This window comes from Astyanax mexicanus, chromosome 19 (assembly GCF_023375975.1).
Source record: "Astyanax mexicanus isolate ESR-SI-001 chromosome 19, AstMex3_surface, whole genome shotgun sequence".
NCBI lineage: Eukaryota > Metazoa > Chordata > Actinopteri > Characiformes > Acestrorhamphidae > Astyanax > Astyanax mexicanus.
The window spans coordinates 6,213,802-6,233,877 of record NC_064426.1 but is presented as its reverse complement, the minus strand read 5'-3'; the positions used below and the strand labels follow the sequence as shown (position 1 = coordinate 6,233,877).

General features: G+C 40.7%; 1 protein-coding gene across 1 annotated transcript in view; it reads right to left on the bottom strand.

The window, feature by feature from the left end:
* Positions 1-20,076, bottom strand: part of septin12 (septin 12) — a 161,228-nt gene that overhangs the window by 128,918 nt on the left and 12,234 nt on the right. Inside the window, exon 2 of the mRNA XM_022675825.2 lies at positions 17,539-18,846. Coding sequence (XP_022531546.1) covers positions 17,539-18,846 — 1,308 coding nt within the window. The remainder of the gene's footprint in view (positions 1-17,538; positions 18,847-20,076) is intronic.

The window sequence follows — 20,076 nt, the reverse complement described above, 5'->3', positions numbered from 1 at the left end:
ACATTATCATGCTGCTATAGCACACTTGCACTCTGGACTTCATGTTGCTGAACCTTTCTACTCTCTATTTATTTATTTTTATTCTTGGGATATTTATCTATCTATTTTGTATATTCTATTTCTTTTATTGTATTCTTTTTTTCATCTATATATCTATTAATAACAGCTCTTTGGGTGTAAAACTGGATCGTGAGATCACAATTTCGTTCCACCTCATGTACCACATGTGATGCGAATGACAATAAAATATCCTTGAATCCTGTTCTGGTAATACTTATATCTCAGCATTGCTATTCTAGTCATTAATACACCTCAGCTGGTGAATAATTTTACTTCAGCTATGCTATTCTAATAATGAATGTTTTTCAGCAGTGCTATTCTAGTAATACTTTTATATCAGCACTGCTGTTCTAGTAATACTTTTACCTCAGCAGTGCTATTCTAGTCATTATTTCACCTCAGCAGATCTATTCTAGTCATAATTTTACCTCAGCAGTGCTATCCTAGTCATACATTTTCCTCGGCAGCCCTACTCTAGTATTAATTTTACTTCAGCAGTGCTATTCTAATTATAAATTTACCTCAGCAATGCTATTTTAGTAATACTTACACATCAGCAGCGCTATTCTAGTCATTAATTCACCTCAGCAGTGCTATTCTAGTAATTTTGTACCTCAGCAGTCCTATGCTCATACTCCTTATTACAACACTGTACTTCAGCAGAGTGGCTTTACTGCTTCTTAAAATCTGACTGGTAGAGTTCATACATAAGGCACACTATAACGTGCACTGTTGATTTTAGGGAAAAATAAATGATTTTAAGCGTATCTTATAGTCTGAAAATGACAAAAAAAATATTAGTAATTTGTTACACATGTATACAACATTATGTTACGTTCCTTTTTTGTGGCATCAGCATTAAGATATCACGCTATTAAATGAGAAAATTACATTAAAAAGCAAACATTTTAAATATTTTACCTCAGAATTGACCTTCTGGGCGACATTGGTGCATTGATTGCATTTTGTATTTTAAATTCAATAAAGTAAAATACATTATATTTTTTTAGGACCCTGTAAAATACCATGCATGTGATTTCCAGCACAGAACAAGACTGCACTATTCTCCTCGGATTAGGTGCAATGTCTACATAAGTAATATCACACTTAAGCTCACTCTGCGTCTATTTGCTTAGGAGTCGGGCCAATTTCAACAAAGCTCCGTAAGTTCGGTGAGAGTCAGTTGGGGTAATAATATGGAAAAGCCTTCGTCTTCTAATCAGAGGCTGTCTGCTGAAGTTAGCAGCACTGTCGCAACGTTCCCCAGCCCCAAAAAGACTCGTCTCCAGGGACTCAAACCCACTGTCAGCACGGCTGCGCATCCACCGCATCACGCGTTCATACTCCCCCTCGGGCAGGAAATACTTTTCCAGCAAGAATTAATTAATCCCATCAAATTGCCCCATTTTTCCATACAGTCCACCACCCCTCCCCTTCGTAAGATCACTGACGCTCGTAAGAATTCCAGCCCTGGGGGGACAGTTTTCATTTAAGGACCCTGGATTTGTCTGAGTCATCGCTTTATACTGTACATCCGCATCACACAGCCCTGTTTAACACGATATGTAAGATAAATGGGCTTCTATGGTGAGAAAAGTGCAGCACGTTAATGATGCCCAGGGACTCTGCAGAGCAAAGATTGCAGTGCTTTTCAAGTAATAATTTTACTACAGCAGTGCTATTCTAATCATAGATTTACTTCAGCAGTGCTATTCTAATCATACATTTACCTCAGCAATGCTATTCTGATTAAAATTCACCTCAGCAGTGCTATCCTAGTAATAATTGTACTTTAGCAGTGTTATTCTTGCAATAATTTTACTTCAGCAGTGCTATTCCAATAATAGATTTACGTCAGCAGTGCCATTATAATCATTAATGCACCTCAGCTATTTGTATCATAAATTTACTTCAGCAGTGCTAGTCTAGTAATAATTGTACTTCAGCATTGCAATTCTTGTAATAAGCTTTCTTTAGCAGTGCTTTTAAATGTACTTCAGGAGTGCCATTTCAGTAATACCTTTACATCAGCAGTGCTATCCTACTTTTTTCCCACATTTTATCCCCAATTTTACTTAGCCAATTACCCAACTCATTCATTAGAACTAGTACCCCATCACTAGTAATGCCCCAACACCAGGAGGGTAAAGATTAGCACGCGCCTTGGTGCCGATACACCAGCTCACAGACGCCTTGTGCTGATCAACATCACCCTAGGAGTGATGAAGAGGGGAAAGAGCGCCATCTACCCACCCAGAGAGAGCACAAGGCCAATTGTGCTCTCTCAGGGCCCTGGCAGCTGATGGCTGAAGCTACATGACCGGGATTCGAACCAGCGATCTCCTGATTACAGTGGCAGCGCTTTAGACTGCTGGACCACTCGGTGTCCAATGCAATAAAAAAAATGCTTGAAGATTTTTTTGAAGGTTTTGCCTATTTGACAGAATTTTAGAAGGGATGCATCTTCAGCAGGATAATGATAAAAATGTTAAAAACAAGCATTTTCAATAGAATTCATATAAGAATGTGTGTTTTCTCTTTGGTTAGCTTGGTTGCTAACTCCTCTCATACGTCAGGGCATGCCTTGGCTGATCAGATGGTTTGTGGGAAAGGAGGAGAATTGTGTAAATGAGATTTTTGACTGAAACCTGGCCTTGAGGGAAAAAAAAGAGGGAGGTTCTGAATGTGGGATGAGTGACTTTTATTTATGGAGGGCAGCGAGTGTAAAATCTCTTACTGCCGCTGCTCCTATCAATACAGTGTGCTTGGAAAAAGCTTGTAAAGATGTTATGACAGCCCTTTCTGCTGGCGTCTTGGTTACGGGTCAGAAACACAGCACGGTTGATTTCACATGCTCGTGGTCCGGACTGGGAAACAGCTGAACTCGGGGGGGCTCCTGCGACAGTTACACAAGCGCAGTGCTGAGTCTGATTGGGTTAGGCTGTGTTTATTGCAGGAAAAGGTGTGTGTGTCTATGTCTGTGTATGTGTGTGTTGGGACATATTTCCGTCAAAGATGAATGACATTCATAGTTCTACGACCTTGTGTGGGATTTGTGGGAGGCCGGCCCCTCAGGCTCTGCCATGATAACAGCCTCCATTTTGTCTTCATTTGGCTTAAAAAGGGATTAGACCTGCTTTATGGGCTGGGAGCTAAAAGTGAATCCGTAATTATGTCTGTGTAAACTGCAGAGTTCCCCTTTACCCAAAATGCTGACATAAACAGGAGGATATGATTGGCGTCTGGAGGAGTTTTTACAATAATGTAGCTTATAGAAGTGCAAGAAATGGGGGTGCGCCATATTATATCGTATGGAATAATACCACAAAAAAAATTGAAATAATAAAAATGTCCATTTTTTATATTCATGCACTACAGGGGTTAGACAATGAACCTGAAACACCTGTCATCATTTAAGTGTGAGAGGTTTCATGGCTAAATTAGACCAGCCTGGTGTTCAATCTTCATTAATTGCACATTATTGCACCAGTAAGAGCAGAGTGTGAAGATAAAATTAGCAGCGTAAGAGCACAGTATTGCTTAAAATAATGTGTGCAATGCACACAACATTATAGGTGACATACCAGAGTTTAAAAGAGGACAAATTGTTGGTGCACATCTTGCTGACGCATCTGTGTCCAAGACAGCAAGTCTTTGTGATGCATCAAGAGCCACCGTATCCCGGGTAATGTCAGCATACCACCAAGAAGAACCAACCACATCCAACAGGATTAACTGTGGACGCTGTAAGAGGAAGCTGTCTGAAAGGGATGTTCGGGTGCTAACCCGGATTGTATCCAAAAAACATAAAACCACGTCTGATCAAATCACGACAGAATTCAATGTGCACCTCAACTCTCCTGTTTCCACCAGAACTGTCCGTCACCACAATAAATTATTGTGGTCTAAAAACCAGGTGTTTCAGTTTCATTGTCCAACCCCTGTAGATAATACTAAATAAAACTTTAAAAGTACATATTCTGCAGTAGTTTAATGTTGAAATTCTGATTCTTATGAATATCAATATAGCAAAAATGCTCTGAAATACTGTGATATTATAATTATATTTGTAAGAGTTTCTATGGCATCCTGGAGCTCATTTACCCATAGATATTTCAGCTGAGCCTGTAGATCCAACAAGCTTTTAGTAGGTTGTAGAAGTAGGCATTTCAGCTAATCTCATAAATACTTGATAGATTGATTGATTGATTGATTAGAAGATGGCTGGTTCAAATCCCGGTTATGTACCTTGCCATTAGCTGCCGGAGCCCTGAGAGAGAACAACTAAAAATACCGTGTAACCACAGACATGTCTTGGCAGATGGTCTGCATTTAGGGTGAAGATAAAACTGTTTTATTTTTGGCGGGATTATCAGTTTAAAGACAGTTTAAGGATTGCCTGAAGGGCTTTTTCAGTACAATGCCAACTATGGGAAAAGAGAGCGAGCACATCCATGAAAGGCCTGTCCTTCAGCTATCAACAGTGATTGTGCTGGCTGGGAGGATTAGAGGAGGTCAAATGTGACCCACAGGGACATCCTTCCTTCTTTTCCTCTCTTTGCCACAGTGTGTGTGTGTGTGTGTGTGTGTGTGTGTGTTAAAGCGGTCAGATTAATCCTCACTCAAATATGACAGCTCCACCGAGGCACCATATAACGAACAGCACCCGCGAGACAATTTGCTACATATTAAACCTTCACTCATCTAAACGCTACTAAATCAAAAATTCACATTTACCTTTCCACTACACATTCTCTTCTCCTTCCAGGATCATTAGTCATCTATCAAACTTCTCAAACTGTAGCCACAGGTAAAGGAGGATCAGATGAACCATGTGGAAACTTTGCTGGATGTTCCATAAACTCAACAGGTCCCAGCATTTCATGTTAAATATGGACACTGATTTTTGATGTTTATAAACCATTAATTTGAGTTCCTCACAACCATTGATTAGTATTACATTTTTACAGTTAGGGTATTTATCAGGCAACTTTACAAAAGTGCTTTGTTGTTTACTTTAAAAAAAAAATCCATTGCTAGTTTGTAAAAAACAGTCAGAATCAGAAAGACACAACAAGCGTCTCTTTCCCTGTATTTGACCCTATATTACACTGTCTGCAGGTTTAGGTTCAGCAACAGTATGTGCTGAAAGAATGAGGTCAGCTGACTACCTGAATATACTGAATATAGACCAGGTTATCCCATCAATGGAACAATTTTTACTTCCCTGATGGCACGGCCATATTCCAAGATCACAATGTCAGGATTCATGGGTCTGGAATTGTGAAAGAGTGGATTGAGAGAGAGTTCACCACAGAGTCCAGACCATAACCTCATTGAGAATCTTTGGGATGTGCTGGATGGAGAAGAGCTGCTTTGTGCAGAGATCAGATCTATTCAGCTGTGCTATTCTAATCATACATTTACTTCAGCCGTGCTATTCCAGTCATTAATGCACCTCAGCTATGATACTCCAATCATAAATGTACTTTAGCAGTGCCATTTCAGAAATACCTAGGCTATCCTAGTCATAAATTCATAAATAAAGCACCTCAGCCGTGTAATTTTAGTAACACTTTACATGGAAAAGTCCATGATCACATGATACTGCACACAAGCCTCCAGGAAGTCAATCACCTGAGTATTGAATTCACCTGTTCAGTGCACTATACTGTACACACACCCTCACTACACTTGCCTGTTTTGTAAGTTTGTAAGTGAGTTGGGCTACAGTTGGAATTGTATTAGATTATATTTAACTTCACTGTGACTGTATTGCAATTTTATCTTGCTACAGTTATATATACAGTACAGCGTTTTCTTTATTTTTTTCATGACTATTTACATTGTAGATTCTCACTGAAGGCATCAAAACTATGAATGAACACATGTGGAGTTTTATGTACTTAACAAAAAATGAGCTGAACCTCCACAGTCACCACACCTGAACCCAATCCAGATTTGAGGTTTGGGGTGAGCTGGAGCACAGAGTGAAGAATTCAAAGGGGCAACAAGTGCTAATAAACACCTCTGGGAACTCCTTCCTTCTTTTAAGACTGTTTGAAAACCATTTCCATTTCAGGTGGCCACCTCTTGATGCTCATTGAGAGAATGATGCCAAAAGAGTGTGCAAAGCAGTAATCAGAACAAAGGGGGGCTAGAATATAGAAAGAAACTAGAATATATATATACATATATATACATATATATATATGTATATATATACTGTACTGTAAATATAAAACTCTGTAATGGTATAGTCACACTGCTACAGTCTTTTGTTGAGTTTATTTGCGAGGCTATATTCTTGTGCCGCATTGTGGATTTTTCTCACAGCAGAGCCCACAGTTCTCCCATGCTGAAAATGGCCTGGTAAACAAGCCGGCCTAACCCACCTCCATGCTGCAGTGATAAGATTGCTGTCGCGGGCTAATGTTGTCTTATCTGCAGGGGGAAACACATTGCCGTATCAGTACAAAGAAAGCTGAGATATAACTGGAAATGGCGCTGAGCCATGGATAACAACGCCGGCCTGACGGAACGAGCCTGAATGGGAGAACGACTGGCCTAACGTAAGCGGGGAACAAAACGGAGCGCTTGTCAAATACTCCACTGGACAAATCCTGCGCTAACTAAATCACTGTCTTTCAGCGCTAATTGCAGGCCCTTCCACAACGAAATCAACTCTCTCTTTTATCTTTTATGCTACAGACAGTAGCAGCAGAGTCTCCAGACTCGCTCTAAGCCAAGCCGGAGGGGATAATAGGGGGGTGGCCTAAAACATCTGCTGGAGAAGAATTTATTCCTTAAATCACTGTCATTAAACTCAGAATAAATTGTGCTGTATAAGGGAGCACAGGGCCTGCAGACAAGTGGGGACATGATGGCGAGAGGGGGAAGAGAGAGGAAAGAGAGAGAGAGAGGAAGAGAGAGGATAAGAAACACAGAGATAGAGAGAGAGAGCAGGATATTTATAGTACTTCCCAAAAGCTACTCTTTACCCGATTCAGCTTTATGGTGCCTGGAACAAACACAACATTGCATAACATGATGTGTTAATAAGCATTTTTCTGGACTTCCGCAGCCAGCGCTAGATGATAGACATTTAACACTCAGTAAAGCACACAGCCGTAAATCTGCCAACAGGAACTTTAAGGTCATTCCGACCCAAGGAAACAGCCTACAGTCATTCGGTCACCAAGAGCCGTTACACCAACTGTAGTTTTCCATTTAAATGTTTTCATCCAAGACAGAAAAGAAGATATTGTATATACACAAAGCAATTTATGTTGTACAGAATTTTGCCAGATTGAGTTTGGAATTGGATTCCAGTTCTGATCATATAATCCTGTAGAATAAATCAGGTTTGAAAAGTATTATGTGGCTTAAAATACCATTTAAACTTAAAAGGTTCAGCCAGAATTTTGTTAAAAAAAAATAAATAAAAATACTGTCAAGTTTGTAAATTGTGAATTGTAATAAATTGCATGCAGTTTCAGACAGAAATGTTTGGGATTACAGCTGCATTTAAACAGATTTGTTGGAATACGGTCAGATTTGAACCAGAATTTTTATGAATTACAGTCAGTTAAAGATTATCTTTTTTGTGGGATTGTGGTTTAATTTTGTGGAATTTAGACATTTCAAAGTATTACAATCAGGTTTGGACCAAAGTTCATGGGATTACAGGTCAGTTTCTATGGAATTGTGTTGTAAAAGTCAAGTTTAGACAAAATTCAGTGAGAATTACACTAGCATTCGAACAGAATTTGTCTGGATTAGGCAACATTTTTGTGGAATTACAATCTGAGACAAACGTAATTTTGTGGTGTAACACTTAAATTAGGTTAAATTTTGTTGCATGAGTCATTTAAAGAGAAAACTCTGTAAGTTAGCCATCAGGTTCGGACTAAATTTCAAACTAGATTACAGACAAGTTTTCACAAATCTTTATGAATTACTGTTATTTCTGGACAGTGTTAATGGATTACACATGGTTCTGGGAGAAGTTTCTTGGATTACAATCAAATTCAGACAGAAGAATTTTAAGGGATTACAGTTCAGTTTAGAAAACATTTGCACAAATCAAATTCTGCCAGAATTTTTTTCAGAAAACAACCAGGTTTGGACAGGATTTGTCAGGATTTTTAGACTTATGTAAGACAAATAAGATTTGGACATAATTGTTTGTTAGGGTTGTTTTTGGTCAGGATTTTCTGGGATTACTGCCGAATAGAATTCTTATAGATTACAGTTGAGTATAATGCTGATAGATTACAGTTGAGTTTGGAAAGACTTTTCATAATTTACTCTCAGATTTGGGCAGAATTTCATCAAAGTCAAAGTCAAAGAGAATTCCAATAGATTAAAGTTGAGTTTAGACAGAGTTTTAATTGTTTATTGTCAGATTTGGGCAGAATTTTCTGGGATTACTGTTGAACAGAATTCTAATAGATGACTGTTGAGTTTAGACAGAGTTTTAATCGTTCATTGTCTGATTTGGGCAGAATTCCCTGGAATTACAGTCAAACAGAATTCTATTAGATTACAGTTGAGTTTAGACAGAGTTTTAATAGTTTATTGTCAGATTTGGGCAGAATTCCCTGGAATTACAGTCAAACAGAATTCTATTAGATTACAGTTGAGTTTAGACAGAGTTTTAATCGTTTATTGTCAGATTTGGGCAGAATGTTCTGATTTTTCTGTCGGACTTAATTCTAATAGATTACAGTTGAGTTTGGACAGAGTTTTGATTATTTACTGTCGGATTTGGGCAGAATTTTCTGGGATAGCTGTCAAACAGAATTCTTATAGATCACAGTTTTGAGTTTGGAAAGAGTTTTGATTATTTACTGTCGGATTTGGGCAGAATGTGGAGTTTTGATGGATAACAGTCAGGATTTGTAAGAATTACAGTCGGCCAGGGCCGGAGAGAATTTTCTCTGTCGAGATTCTCTGAAAGGATTTTGTCTGATTACAGTTCAGGTTTGGACAGCAGGAATTCTGAAGTCCTTCCGACAACAGGAAACAGCCTACAGCACTTCGCTCATCAAAAACCATTAGACGGGCTATATTTTGCCGTTTAAGTGTTTTCATCCGAATCAGAAGGGGATGTGTAAACAGGGCTTGCGTTTCAGAGCTTCAAAGCTCGTTTCTTTCCTCCCTCGCTCCCTCCCTCTCTCTGCTGAAGGAAGGAAGGGGAAGGGAAGCCCTTTGGCTAGTTTTTGTTTTCATGCGTTTTTTTCTTTTTTTATTGAGAAGGCAGAACCTCTTTGAGGATAAGGGAGTTGAAACAAAACAACAATTTAGTCCGTGAACATGAATTAGCAGAGTGTTTTTCATCTTTACAGTCGTTCATTTCTGGCAGGTCTTTTACGAGACATGTCTATTGGCTGTGTTCATAAACAGCAGCAGCTACAGCGGAATAAGGGCGGCGCTCTTCTCCGAGCTGAAAGGTTGGTGCTCTTCGGTGACTTTTGATATGTTGAAAGGCCTTTTCTGTTTGAACTGAGTCACATGGAATCTCGACGGGAGATCACCGAAATGCAATTTTGCAATAGATAGGGGCAGAGGCAGAGCTGCCGGCTTCAAAAGCCTGAAGAATCATTTCTTTAATTCCTTTTGAAGGATGAGAATTAAGAGTACGGAAAGCCCCCGCCGAGCAGCCAGTGACTCTTTTGGCATTCCAAACAACGGCGTACGTACTCTACGCTCTCCCAATCCACACAATGAACAATAGCATCCTCAAAAACGACCTGAACCACCACTGTAAGCTCATCCTACCGGCTGCCAGAAACAGTAGGAAGCTGCAAGAACAAAAAGAGCAAAGAGACAAAGCATTGCTCAACTGAAAATTGTATTATTATTACCCAATGGTGTTTAGTGTTTTTCAGCTTTGTTTCTTATTTTTCTACCAGATGATTTTTTTTATTTTATCAATGGGATGCGCCTTTCTTTGTACGGTCACAACCATACAAACACACTACATATTTATGCTACATAGCAACTGCCTAGGAACCTAGGAAGTAACACCATACTGTAGCGAACCATAGCAATCTGGGATACAGTAGCAACCACCAAGCAACCACTTAACCACCCCACATCAACTACCTGAAATACCATAGCAACCACTGAGTAACAGTGGTGACAGTAACAGTCACCTAGTAGCCACTTAGCAACCCTACTGCATATCAGCCAACAGGAATGGCATAGCAACCGCCGAGCAACACTAAAAACAACAAATAGCAAGTAACAATATTATAGCACCTACAGTAGCTGTAACACCTTAGCAACACTATATCACTCACATGGAATACCATAGCAACCACTGAGTAACGGTGGTGACAGTAATAGTCACCTAGTAGCCACTTAGCAACCCTACTATATATAAGCTAACAGGAATGCCATAGCAACCACCGTGCAACACTAAAAAACAACAAAGAGCAAGTAACAATATTACAGCACCTACAGTAGCTGTAACACCTTAGCAACACTACATCACTTATATGTAATACTATAGCAACCACTGAGTAACAGTGGTGACAGTAACAGTCACCTAGTAGTCACTTAGCAACCCTACTGTATATCAGCCAACAGGAATGCCATAGCAACCGCCGAGCAACACTAAAACAACAAACACTATTACAAGTAACGCTATTACAGCCCATACAGTAGTTGTAACACCATAGCAACAATACATTACTCACATGGAATACCATGGCAAACACCAAGCTTTATATCTACAGTCACCTGTAAACCAAGTAATATCACCAAAGGAAACCTCTGGGATACCACAGCAACCACTAAGCCACATTATTGTAACCACTTATCAAGACCCTATATATAGACCCATAATTAACTATAGCAAATACCAATTAATATTTTTTACAGCAACCTACCAAACATTTATTAGAATCATAGCACTTTATTATCATCCAAAGTTCAATTTCTTATTTTCAACTTTTTGATCTGAAAAAAACATCTTTCTTTTCATTTAAATTAATAGAATGATATTTTCTTTGTATTATCACAACAATTCAAACATGCTTCATATTCAGTGTGCACAGTAACTGCCTAGGAACCACTAAGCAACACCACAGCAACCACCTGAGATACAGTAGCAACCACCAAGCAACCACTTAACCTAGCAACAACTTAGCAAAACCAAGCAACGTATTTATAGTCACCTCTCAACCTATTAATAACACCATAGGAAACTTCTGGCATACCACAGCAACCAATGAGCCACATCATTGCAAGCACTTAGCAAGACCTTATTAACCATCATTAACCACAGCAAACACGATTTAACATTTTATTAAAAGCATCCTACCAAGCATTTATTAGTACCATAACAACAAACCCATAGCAACTAATCCATAGCAACTAACCCATAGCAACTAATCCATAGCAACTAACCCATAGCAATGTAGGGTGTAACTAGCATTATTATGATATTATAATATTGTTATATCATATCATATGGAATCCGATGGTCATACAATGACTACACACAAATTGTATGATTGTATACAGATCTGATATTTTTGGAGATGTGCGAACACAAAAGTGGGAACGAATCTGATTTTTGTTTTTTTTGTTTTTTGATTCAGATTTGACTACTTTTTCAGATACAGCTCTGAAAAAATTATGAGACCACTTAAAAATGATGCATTTCTTTGATTTTACCAATTTGAAATATAATCAAGATGAAGATGGATGATCACAACCATCAAACCAAGCTGAACTGCTTGAATTTTTGCACCAGGAGTAAAGCAGCATAAAGTTATCCAAAAGCAGTGTGTAAGACTGGTGGAGGAGAACATGATGCCAAGATGCATAAAAACTGTGATTAAAAACCACCAGGGTTATTCCACCAAATATTGATTTCTGAACTCTTAAAACTTTATGAATATGAACTTGTTTTCTTCTTTACATTATTTGAGGTCTGAAAGCTCTGCATCTTTTTTTTTTATTTCAGCCATTTCTCTCATTTTCTGCAAATAAATGCTCTAAATGACAATATTTTTATTTGGAATTTGGTGAAAAATTTTGTCTGTAGTTTTTAGAATAAAACAACAATGTTCATTTTACTCAAACATAAACCTATACATAGCTAAATCAGCGAAACTGATTCAGAAACGGTGAAAAGTGGTCTTTTATTTTGATGAAGTATAAACTCACCGTAAAAAAAATATTATTTGCAATCAACTGACAGGAATAAAACTTGGTGGGTAGTCAGTCCAGACTGTCATACATTGATAACCAAGGGAAATGGCACGGTGCCATCTTCAGTGATTCAGTGAGTCCCAGTGACTCTCTTGTTGGAGACGCCCAAGGAATCTGTGTGTGATTCTGTCTTAAAATGACAATAATAATGAAAAAATCGCCAAAAATAACAACATTATTTATCGTAATCCTTATTTAGGCAATGTATCATCCTGTGTGATAGGCCTATGCGTAATCCATTTTGATTATTTCAATAATCAAATAATTATTTTAGCAAATAACAAATATTTTGTAGTAATTCTATTGGTTCATTCTTCTTCTTCTTCTTCTTCTTCTTCTTCTTGGGTGAGGTTAATTCACAACTCTAAAATTCTTCATCTAACCCTATTTCTTCTCCAGAACCCAGCCAGGGAGTGTATATATCCCTAACACAACACCGATACTCTGTGCTGAGGGACTGCAAAGCCCAAACCCGATAACTCCAAACTTCAGGTGTGTGCTATCAGGTGTGTGTTTACCGCTTCTGCATTCACACTGTGGAGCCCGGAGCCAGATCTGTCCGTGACGGAGCAGATAAGTGCAGTATATCACAGTGGGGATTGTGTCAGGAGTGGCTCCAGCAGCGTGAATGAATGATCTTTTCCCTGCGTTATCACAGGAAGTGGAGGAACAGCCCTGCATTCTGCGTGAGCGCTCGCGTCTAAAAATAGAACCGGCTTCCAAAAAAAAAATATATATATATATATAAATATATAAAACGAGCTGCGAAACACGCTGTGTCCAAAACATGATCGGGTGTTTCCTATCAGCTGCGCCACACTGGAACAGATGTTTGCGGTGCGTGCCCAGATAGTCAGTGAGAGAAGGAAAGCAGGAGAAAAACAAGACACACACACACACACACACACACAGTGCCCACATCCTAAACACACACACACATAAATATATGTATGCACTGACCCGTAGGAAGCTAAGACTACACACAAATTGTATGACTGTATCTCTTGATCTGATATTTTTGGAGCTGTGTGAACACAAAAATGGTAACAAATTAGATTTTTTTTTTTAATTCAGATTTGACTCTATATAAGGTATATACTCACTGTAATATATCGTAAAAAAAAAAAAGAATAAATAAAAAAAATAAAAATAGGGCGCCAAGTGTTCCAGGAGTCTAAAGCGCTGCCACTATGAGCGGGAGGTTGCAGGTTCAAACCCCCGCTCATGCAGCTTTGCCATCAAGCTGCCGGCGCTCAGAGGGAGCAAAATTGGCCCTGCTCCCTCTGGGTGGGTAGATGGCGCTCTCTCTCTCCCCACATCACTCTTAGGGTGATGTCCGCAGCACCCTCCTGGTGTGTTGGGGCATTACTAGTGATAGGGGGAGTCCTAATGAGTGGGTTGGGTAATTGGCCGTGTAAAATTGGGGAGAAAATGGGAAATATAGTATATAGTAATAGGAATCAATCAACAGGAATGCAACATGGTGGGTAGCCAAGCCAGACTCCCATACATTGATAGCCAACAGAAAAAATGGCATCATGTCATCTTCATTGTTGGTTGAATCCCGCTTTTGTTTTTTAAGAGAAGACCAACAAATCTGTGTGTGGATTAGGGCTGCAACAATTTGGATCATTGACTTCTGTTACAAATCTGGTCAAATTATTGTTATTTTTTTAATATCTCAGTTAGCCATATCATATTGCATGCAATAATAAAATTAAAAAAAAAATCTTTCTAATTTAGTGTTTTGTCATATCGCCAAAAGTATCGTTATCGTGAAAATACCATGAAATATCGTGATATTATTTTAGGGCTATATCGCCCACCCCTATTTTATAGTAATATTTATATTTTGGGTTAAAAGAATAGGACACACACATTTTCCATTCAATTGATTTTTTTATATACAGTTAAAGCTGAGTTAAGAGCTGAGGCTCTTTCCTATTAATGCAGAAGATAAAATCGTTTTAGCTGCTACTTTTGATGTGTTTATCATGGGGAAAAAAAAACTCATGACAATTGCAATAAAGACAAAATAAAGTGTGATTTATTCTACAGTAGTACTGTAGTATAGTAAGTTGATGTGCATGGAGGTTCTTTCAGGTCACAGGTGCATTTACCCAATCAGCTGTACTGTAAGTCATCTACAAACAGAATTCTGCCCAAAGTGAGCGAACAACCTCTGTTTTTTTGGAATCAGTGTACTAGAAGAACAGCCCAAGCCTTCAACACATCCATTCATAACACCACCTCTGGAGAGCAAACACAGCGAAAGCCAAAGCCAAAGCCAATCCGGGGTGCTTGGCTCCAGGCAGCACCTCTCCTCCCTCCCCGTCTACAACTTCCGCTGGAAATTATAAATCAGCCTGCTCAAACGAAAGCATGTTTACTTTGAGAGAAAAAACACCGGCAGTGTGGGGGTCGCCTGCAACCCAGCTGTCTGGGGTCCATGTGGATGTCAAAGTGAAAGAAAAAAAAATATGCCCACCTCGAGGGTTACTTTAGTTTAGTTTACGCTGACCCTATGAGAAAGCTACGGCTGGTGCCACTGGACATGCTGCACATGGCTGCGCATGGATAGTTTAGCCTGGAGTCAAGCGCAGTGCCAGGCACCCACGGGGCCCTCGCTCGCTCTTCCCTGACTTTTTTTTCCTTCTGTCAGGAAAAGCGCCCACTCCCTCCCACCACTGCATGACCCTAGGAAGTGAAGGAGGAGGGAGTGGTGCAAGAAGAGAAAGGAAAACATAGGCTAAAACGTGGGAAAGACAAGAAGAAAGCTGTGTCCTTTCTGGAGAGGTCAATGTACCAAACTATCCTATGGGCTATGGGCTCTGAGTGGTCCAATTAATATTCTACGTCTCGCCAATCTGCACCCTATACTTTGCCGCATACCCTAAGCCATAGACAGATGCGCTCCGTCCTAGGAATGTAACTCTGCATCGCACACCGTGGACAGCAGCAGATGCGACTGATCTGCTAACCCACCCACATGTTCCCATCTTTGCAGTGCAGTAAAAACAGTATATAAATCGCAGGCAACGCCATACTCAACAACACGTTGACCCAATGCAGAAGAGCAAACATATCAATTCCACCTCAGCACAGACTAGGTTAACTGATGTCAGATCTGGCAATCTGGTGCGTTTTCTTTATTTGCATGACTATTTACACTGTAGATTCTCACTTAAGGCATCAAAACTATGAATGAACACATGTGGAGTTTTATGTACTTAACAAAAAAATGAGCTGAACCTCCACGGTCACCGGACCTGAACCCAATCCAGATGGTTTGGGGTGAGCTGGACCACAGAGTGAAGAAGGCAAAAGGCCAACAAGTGTAAATAAACACCTCTGGGAACTCCTTCCTTCAAGACTGTTGGAAAACCATTTCCATTTCAGGTGACCACCTCTTGAAGCTCATTGAGAGAATGATGCCAAGAGTGTGCAAAGCAGTAATCAGAGCAAAGGGTGGCTATTTTGAAGAAACTAGAATATAAAAAAAATAGTTATTTCTCCTTTTTTTTAATTAAGTACCTCTACATGTTCATTCATAGTTTTGATGCCTTCAGTGAGAATCTACAATGTAAGTAATCATGAAAACAAAGAAAAGGTGTGTCCAAACTTGTCCAAGGCCAGTACTGTATAGGTTGAGTCATGTGCCAGCCTTTACCCTCCCAGTGTTGGGGACAATACCAGCAATTTGGGGAGTCCTACTAAGTGGGTGGGGTAAGCTAATTGGGGTAACTACAGTCCATCCCTTCAGCCCCTCTATTTGTAACCTGGTTTACCTGGTTATGGCTTCAACTAAAAGAATACTATTTATTGTACATAAATCAAACTGTAAATCAGTGTCTTTACTGCGGCTTGGGTCTGACTGCTTGCACATGTCCCACCACTCGCCGTCTCATCACGGTTCCCTCTGAAGGATAGGTGGCTTAGATTAGGTCTGATCAACACGCAGTACCGCATGTTGGCCCACAGTGCCAGCTCCGCAACCCCAAATGTTCCCTCATTGCTGTTTGATGTTTGTAAACAAACCTCATGGAAAGCAGACCTCGTCCTCATGCTGTCTGTCTAACTAGCTCCGACAAGCCCTCGTCCTTGCCTTCGTTAACCACGCTTTTTTTTCGCCTTCCTTTTTTTGCCTTTCCTTGCCTCCACATCATGTTAGGGTTCCATGATGCAGCTCTTTGTTCATGCATCTTGCTTTCATCAGCAGCTTTTTGAAGACCCAGATGTCCTGACCCAGGGGACATGATACACTGCCGGAGATGTAATTTTGCACACTCTGCCGCCGTGCCGCAGACCGCGGCAGTTCAGTCCACTTCCTTTGATATCCCGCAGGCTGTGGCCTCAGTCTCAAACATGTAACACATTTCTGTCAATCAGGCCACAAAGCCATTAAATTGCAGTGCCGAGGCACCCGACAGGCTTTTCTTCTCCCCTCGCTGATCCCCGTGGTGAATGGGGACTACAGGCTGAAGGTCTGGGGCTGTGGTAAAGCAAGGGGCGGCACACCTGAGAGCCTGTGCTGTAAACAGGCCTGACTCAATCGCCTCAGGCAGGATTCTGCTCGGCTGCGGCCGCAAGGGACCCCTGTACTGGATAGGCAGTGATGACAGGCCTCCCTGCACTGTTATCACTGTTCACACTCAGCTATTTGTTGATATGCCAGGAATTCCTCCTTCTTTTTTTGTTTTTTTTTTCTCTTCCCCTCTTGCCTCACCCAATTTTTTTCTGCCTTTCACTGCTGTAAACTGGAGAGATGTGGAAAGACAGCTGTGGTGACAGCAGCACTTCAGCTACAAGGCCTGCCTCCAGACCTGCACATATTTGTTTACTTAGCTAATGGTATCTCCTACAGACAGAATATGGTGTTCTTAAGTAAAAGCTTATGGGGTGGAACGACTCATTACACAGTGCAAATGGTAACAAAAGAATAAAAAAAGGGTCTTAGAAAAAATAAATTGTATTAAGTGGGTACAGACCTTGCCTTCTTAAAGAGTACCTTAAACAACCCAAATACTTAGCGTGAAGAACTGGCCCAAGCTCGGTTGATGTATGGCAGCATTGCCAGAGACTCAGCAATTACCGTGGGCACATGTAGCTTGGGCTAATACACGGATGTGAACTAAGCTTGGGACAAAATTGATAGATTCCTAGATGTAAACAGGAATCAGTGATTTCTGTATATGTGTCTATTAGCGATTCACTCACATCATTAATGCAGAACACAGATTTTTTACGTACCTTCTGATCTCTTCAGCTCCTTATGTTGTACAGCTGGAGACTCTCTCTTGATTCCATTGCTTAAAGATGTGACAGGACTTGGGCTTGGCATTGGCACTCTGGCTTCAACTCTGGAGAAACTGGCAATCCTCTGGAGAATGGAGCCCACGCTGTCCTTGGCCGGAGACTCACTACGTGATGTACTGCTCACAATGTTGACTTGTGTGGGTTGTGGCGATGTAGCAGGAGCGATCTGGACAACCTGAGGCTTAGAAACCAGATTGAAGAGCGGTGTCTGGGCGGGGGAGAGCAAGACAGGAGATTCACTGATGTTGGGAACTGGAATTGCTCCTGTAGGGGTGACAGGCTCACGTTTCTCTGTAGTGTAGCTGTGAACCAGGGGAAGATCAGTGCTGTCCAAGCTGCTGACGGAAGCAGAAGGGCTGGCAGACACAGTGGGGCTCGGAGACACAGGGTGGAACCTTGGCGGAGGTTTTGGTGCCACAGACACATCAGGAGACTGGGGTTTCACCACAAGGTTGTCAAGATCAAGTGGGAACTTGTTGAGTCGAGCAGGCTCCTTGGTTTTAGGAGGCTGATGGTTGATGGAAGAGGGATCCTTGCCAATTGTGCTGTGGTTCTGGAGACGATGTGCGTTCCAGGTAACAGGAGCATTAGGGAATCTTGATGACACAGGAGACACGACTTGCCTCATTCCTCCACTCTCAGCCATCTGGAGGTCCAGCGAGGGCATGGAGCCATGGCTAATACCCAACGGCTCAGTTGGGATCACTAGTGGGCCCTCAAGCTCTGAGTGGAACACATTCCCATGAGAGGAAAACTTCTTCAAAGCAGGGCTTCCCAAACGCTGGGCCTTGTAGTCACCAACCCCCATTGGACTTTGTGGTGGGCTGGTGTAGGAGCTCAATTTGGACGATGCCTGGTATTCCAGACTGGAGGAGGAACTATGAAGGCTGTCATTGTCACTGCCAGGCCCTGAACAGGAATTAAAGCCGTTGGGATTGAATCTGTTCTGGAAGGAGGCTGCACGGTTGATCCCGATGTTAGAGTTGACAGTAGGCTTTCCCATGGTCCCTCGATTAAAGGACAGACTGGAAACCATCCTGTTCTTCATGGCAGGGCTTTGAGCAGGACTGGAACTCAGGCTTATCCGTGAGCGGTATGTCGGGGACATGTGGTTGACCCCACTGCGCACGTCATTGGCTTTGCTGAGAATGGAGCTTGGGCTGATGGGGGATGTGACTGAGGAGGTCGGCGAGAACGTCGGGATCTCATCGACATCATCAATATCAAAGGATCTCTTCAGGGCTGTAGAACATAAAAACAGGCACAAATAAATACCTGCAGCAAGCAAGAGGGTTCCAGTAAAATATGGACATGAAATTGCACAAAAACAGAATCGAATCATGGCAATGTTTATGTATACTATAAAATGCAGTGCATAATATACCATTTATGCTCACATTTGGATTTGATTAAGTTAACAAGCCCTGCTATTAAAATTTTATTATTTGCATTTGTTTCAAGTGCACATAAATCATTTGCTAAAAATACTGTTATTTTGCTTTATTTATATGCTATGGTCTAAAGAACTGCTTTTGGCAGCTTGCTAACTGTGTTTTAGAACTGTATCTAATAATGTTCATATTGCTTTTTTGTTATAGATTTCTATAACAAGATTTCTGTAATATATTTCTGTGCAAATCAAAGGCATTTTTTTACAGCAACAACAATAATCAATCATATACTGTAAGTCACCTCCCAGATTGGTTTTATAGAGGCACTAAAAGCATGAAAGACCTGAGTTGTGTGGATAGGTAACCTGGATGCCTCTCTGAATGGACCACTGTCAGACGCATTGTTAAAGTCCAGGCCGTAATTACAATGGGGTCTGTTTGATCTCGCTTTGAGGCTAACGTGACATCACAGAGTGGAGATATGCTTCATTCCACTGGCCAAGTTATGTCTTGCAAGTGCTTGTCTCTTAAAAAACCATTGTAACTCACATTGTAAATCACTGTTAACTAAAAGCAGACAAAACCACGTTTTACTACTCCAGCTACAAAGGCTTTTAAATAATAGCAATGTCCCTACTAAAACAAACATCTGTACTCTCTGTTTACTACGCTACGTTAGTAATAAAGCCATAGCCAGGACAATGTTTGGGCTCCTTATGAGTTGATGTTGTTGAGAAAGAAACTGTGGGTAATTATGTAGAATGGCTAAAGCAAATCGTTTAAATCATTTAAACACCATGAAAAGCATGAAAAAGGCACCTTAAGGGCAGGAACAACAAAAAAAAGGTTGTTTAAAATACCAGCGAGTAAGGAAACATCAGGTACAAGCAGCTGGTGAAAAAGGCTCTTGTGGGTAAGAAAGGTAAGTCTACACCTGGAGCATGTAAATTGTGGTGACACTGTATAATCCGCTCCATTCCCACAACTTGCGACACAAAGCCCATTGCAAACACTGCTTTCCGACCTTCTCCCTTTGTGAAAGGCAGTGGCTCTTCCTCCTGCACAAAGAGCCGATTCATGG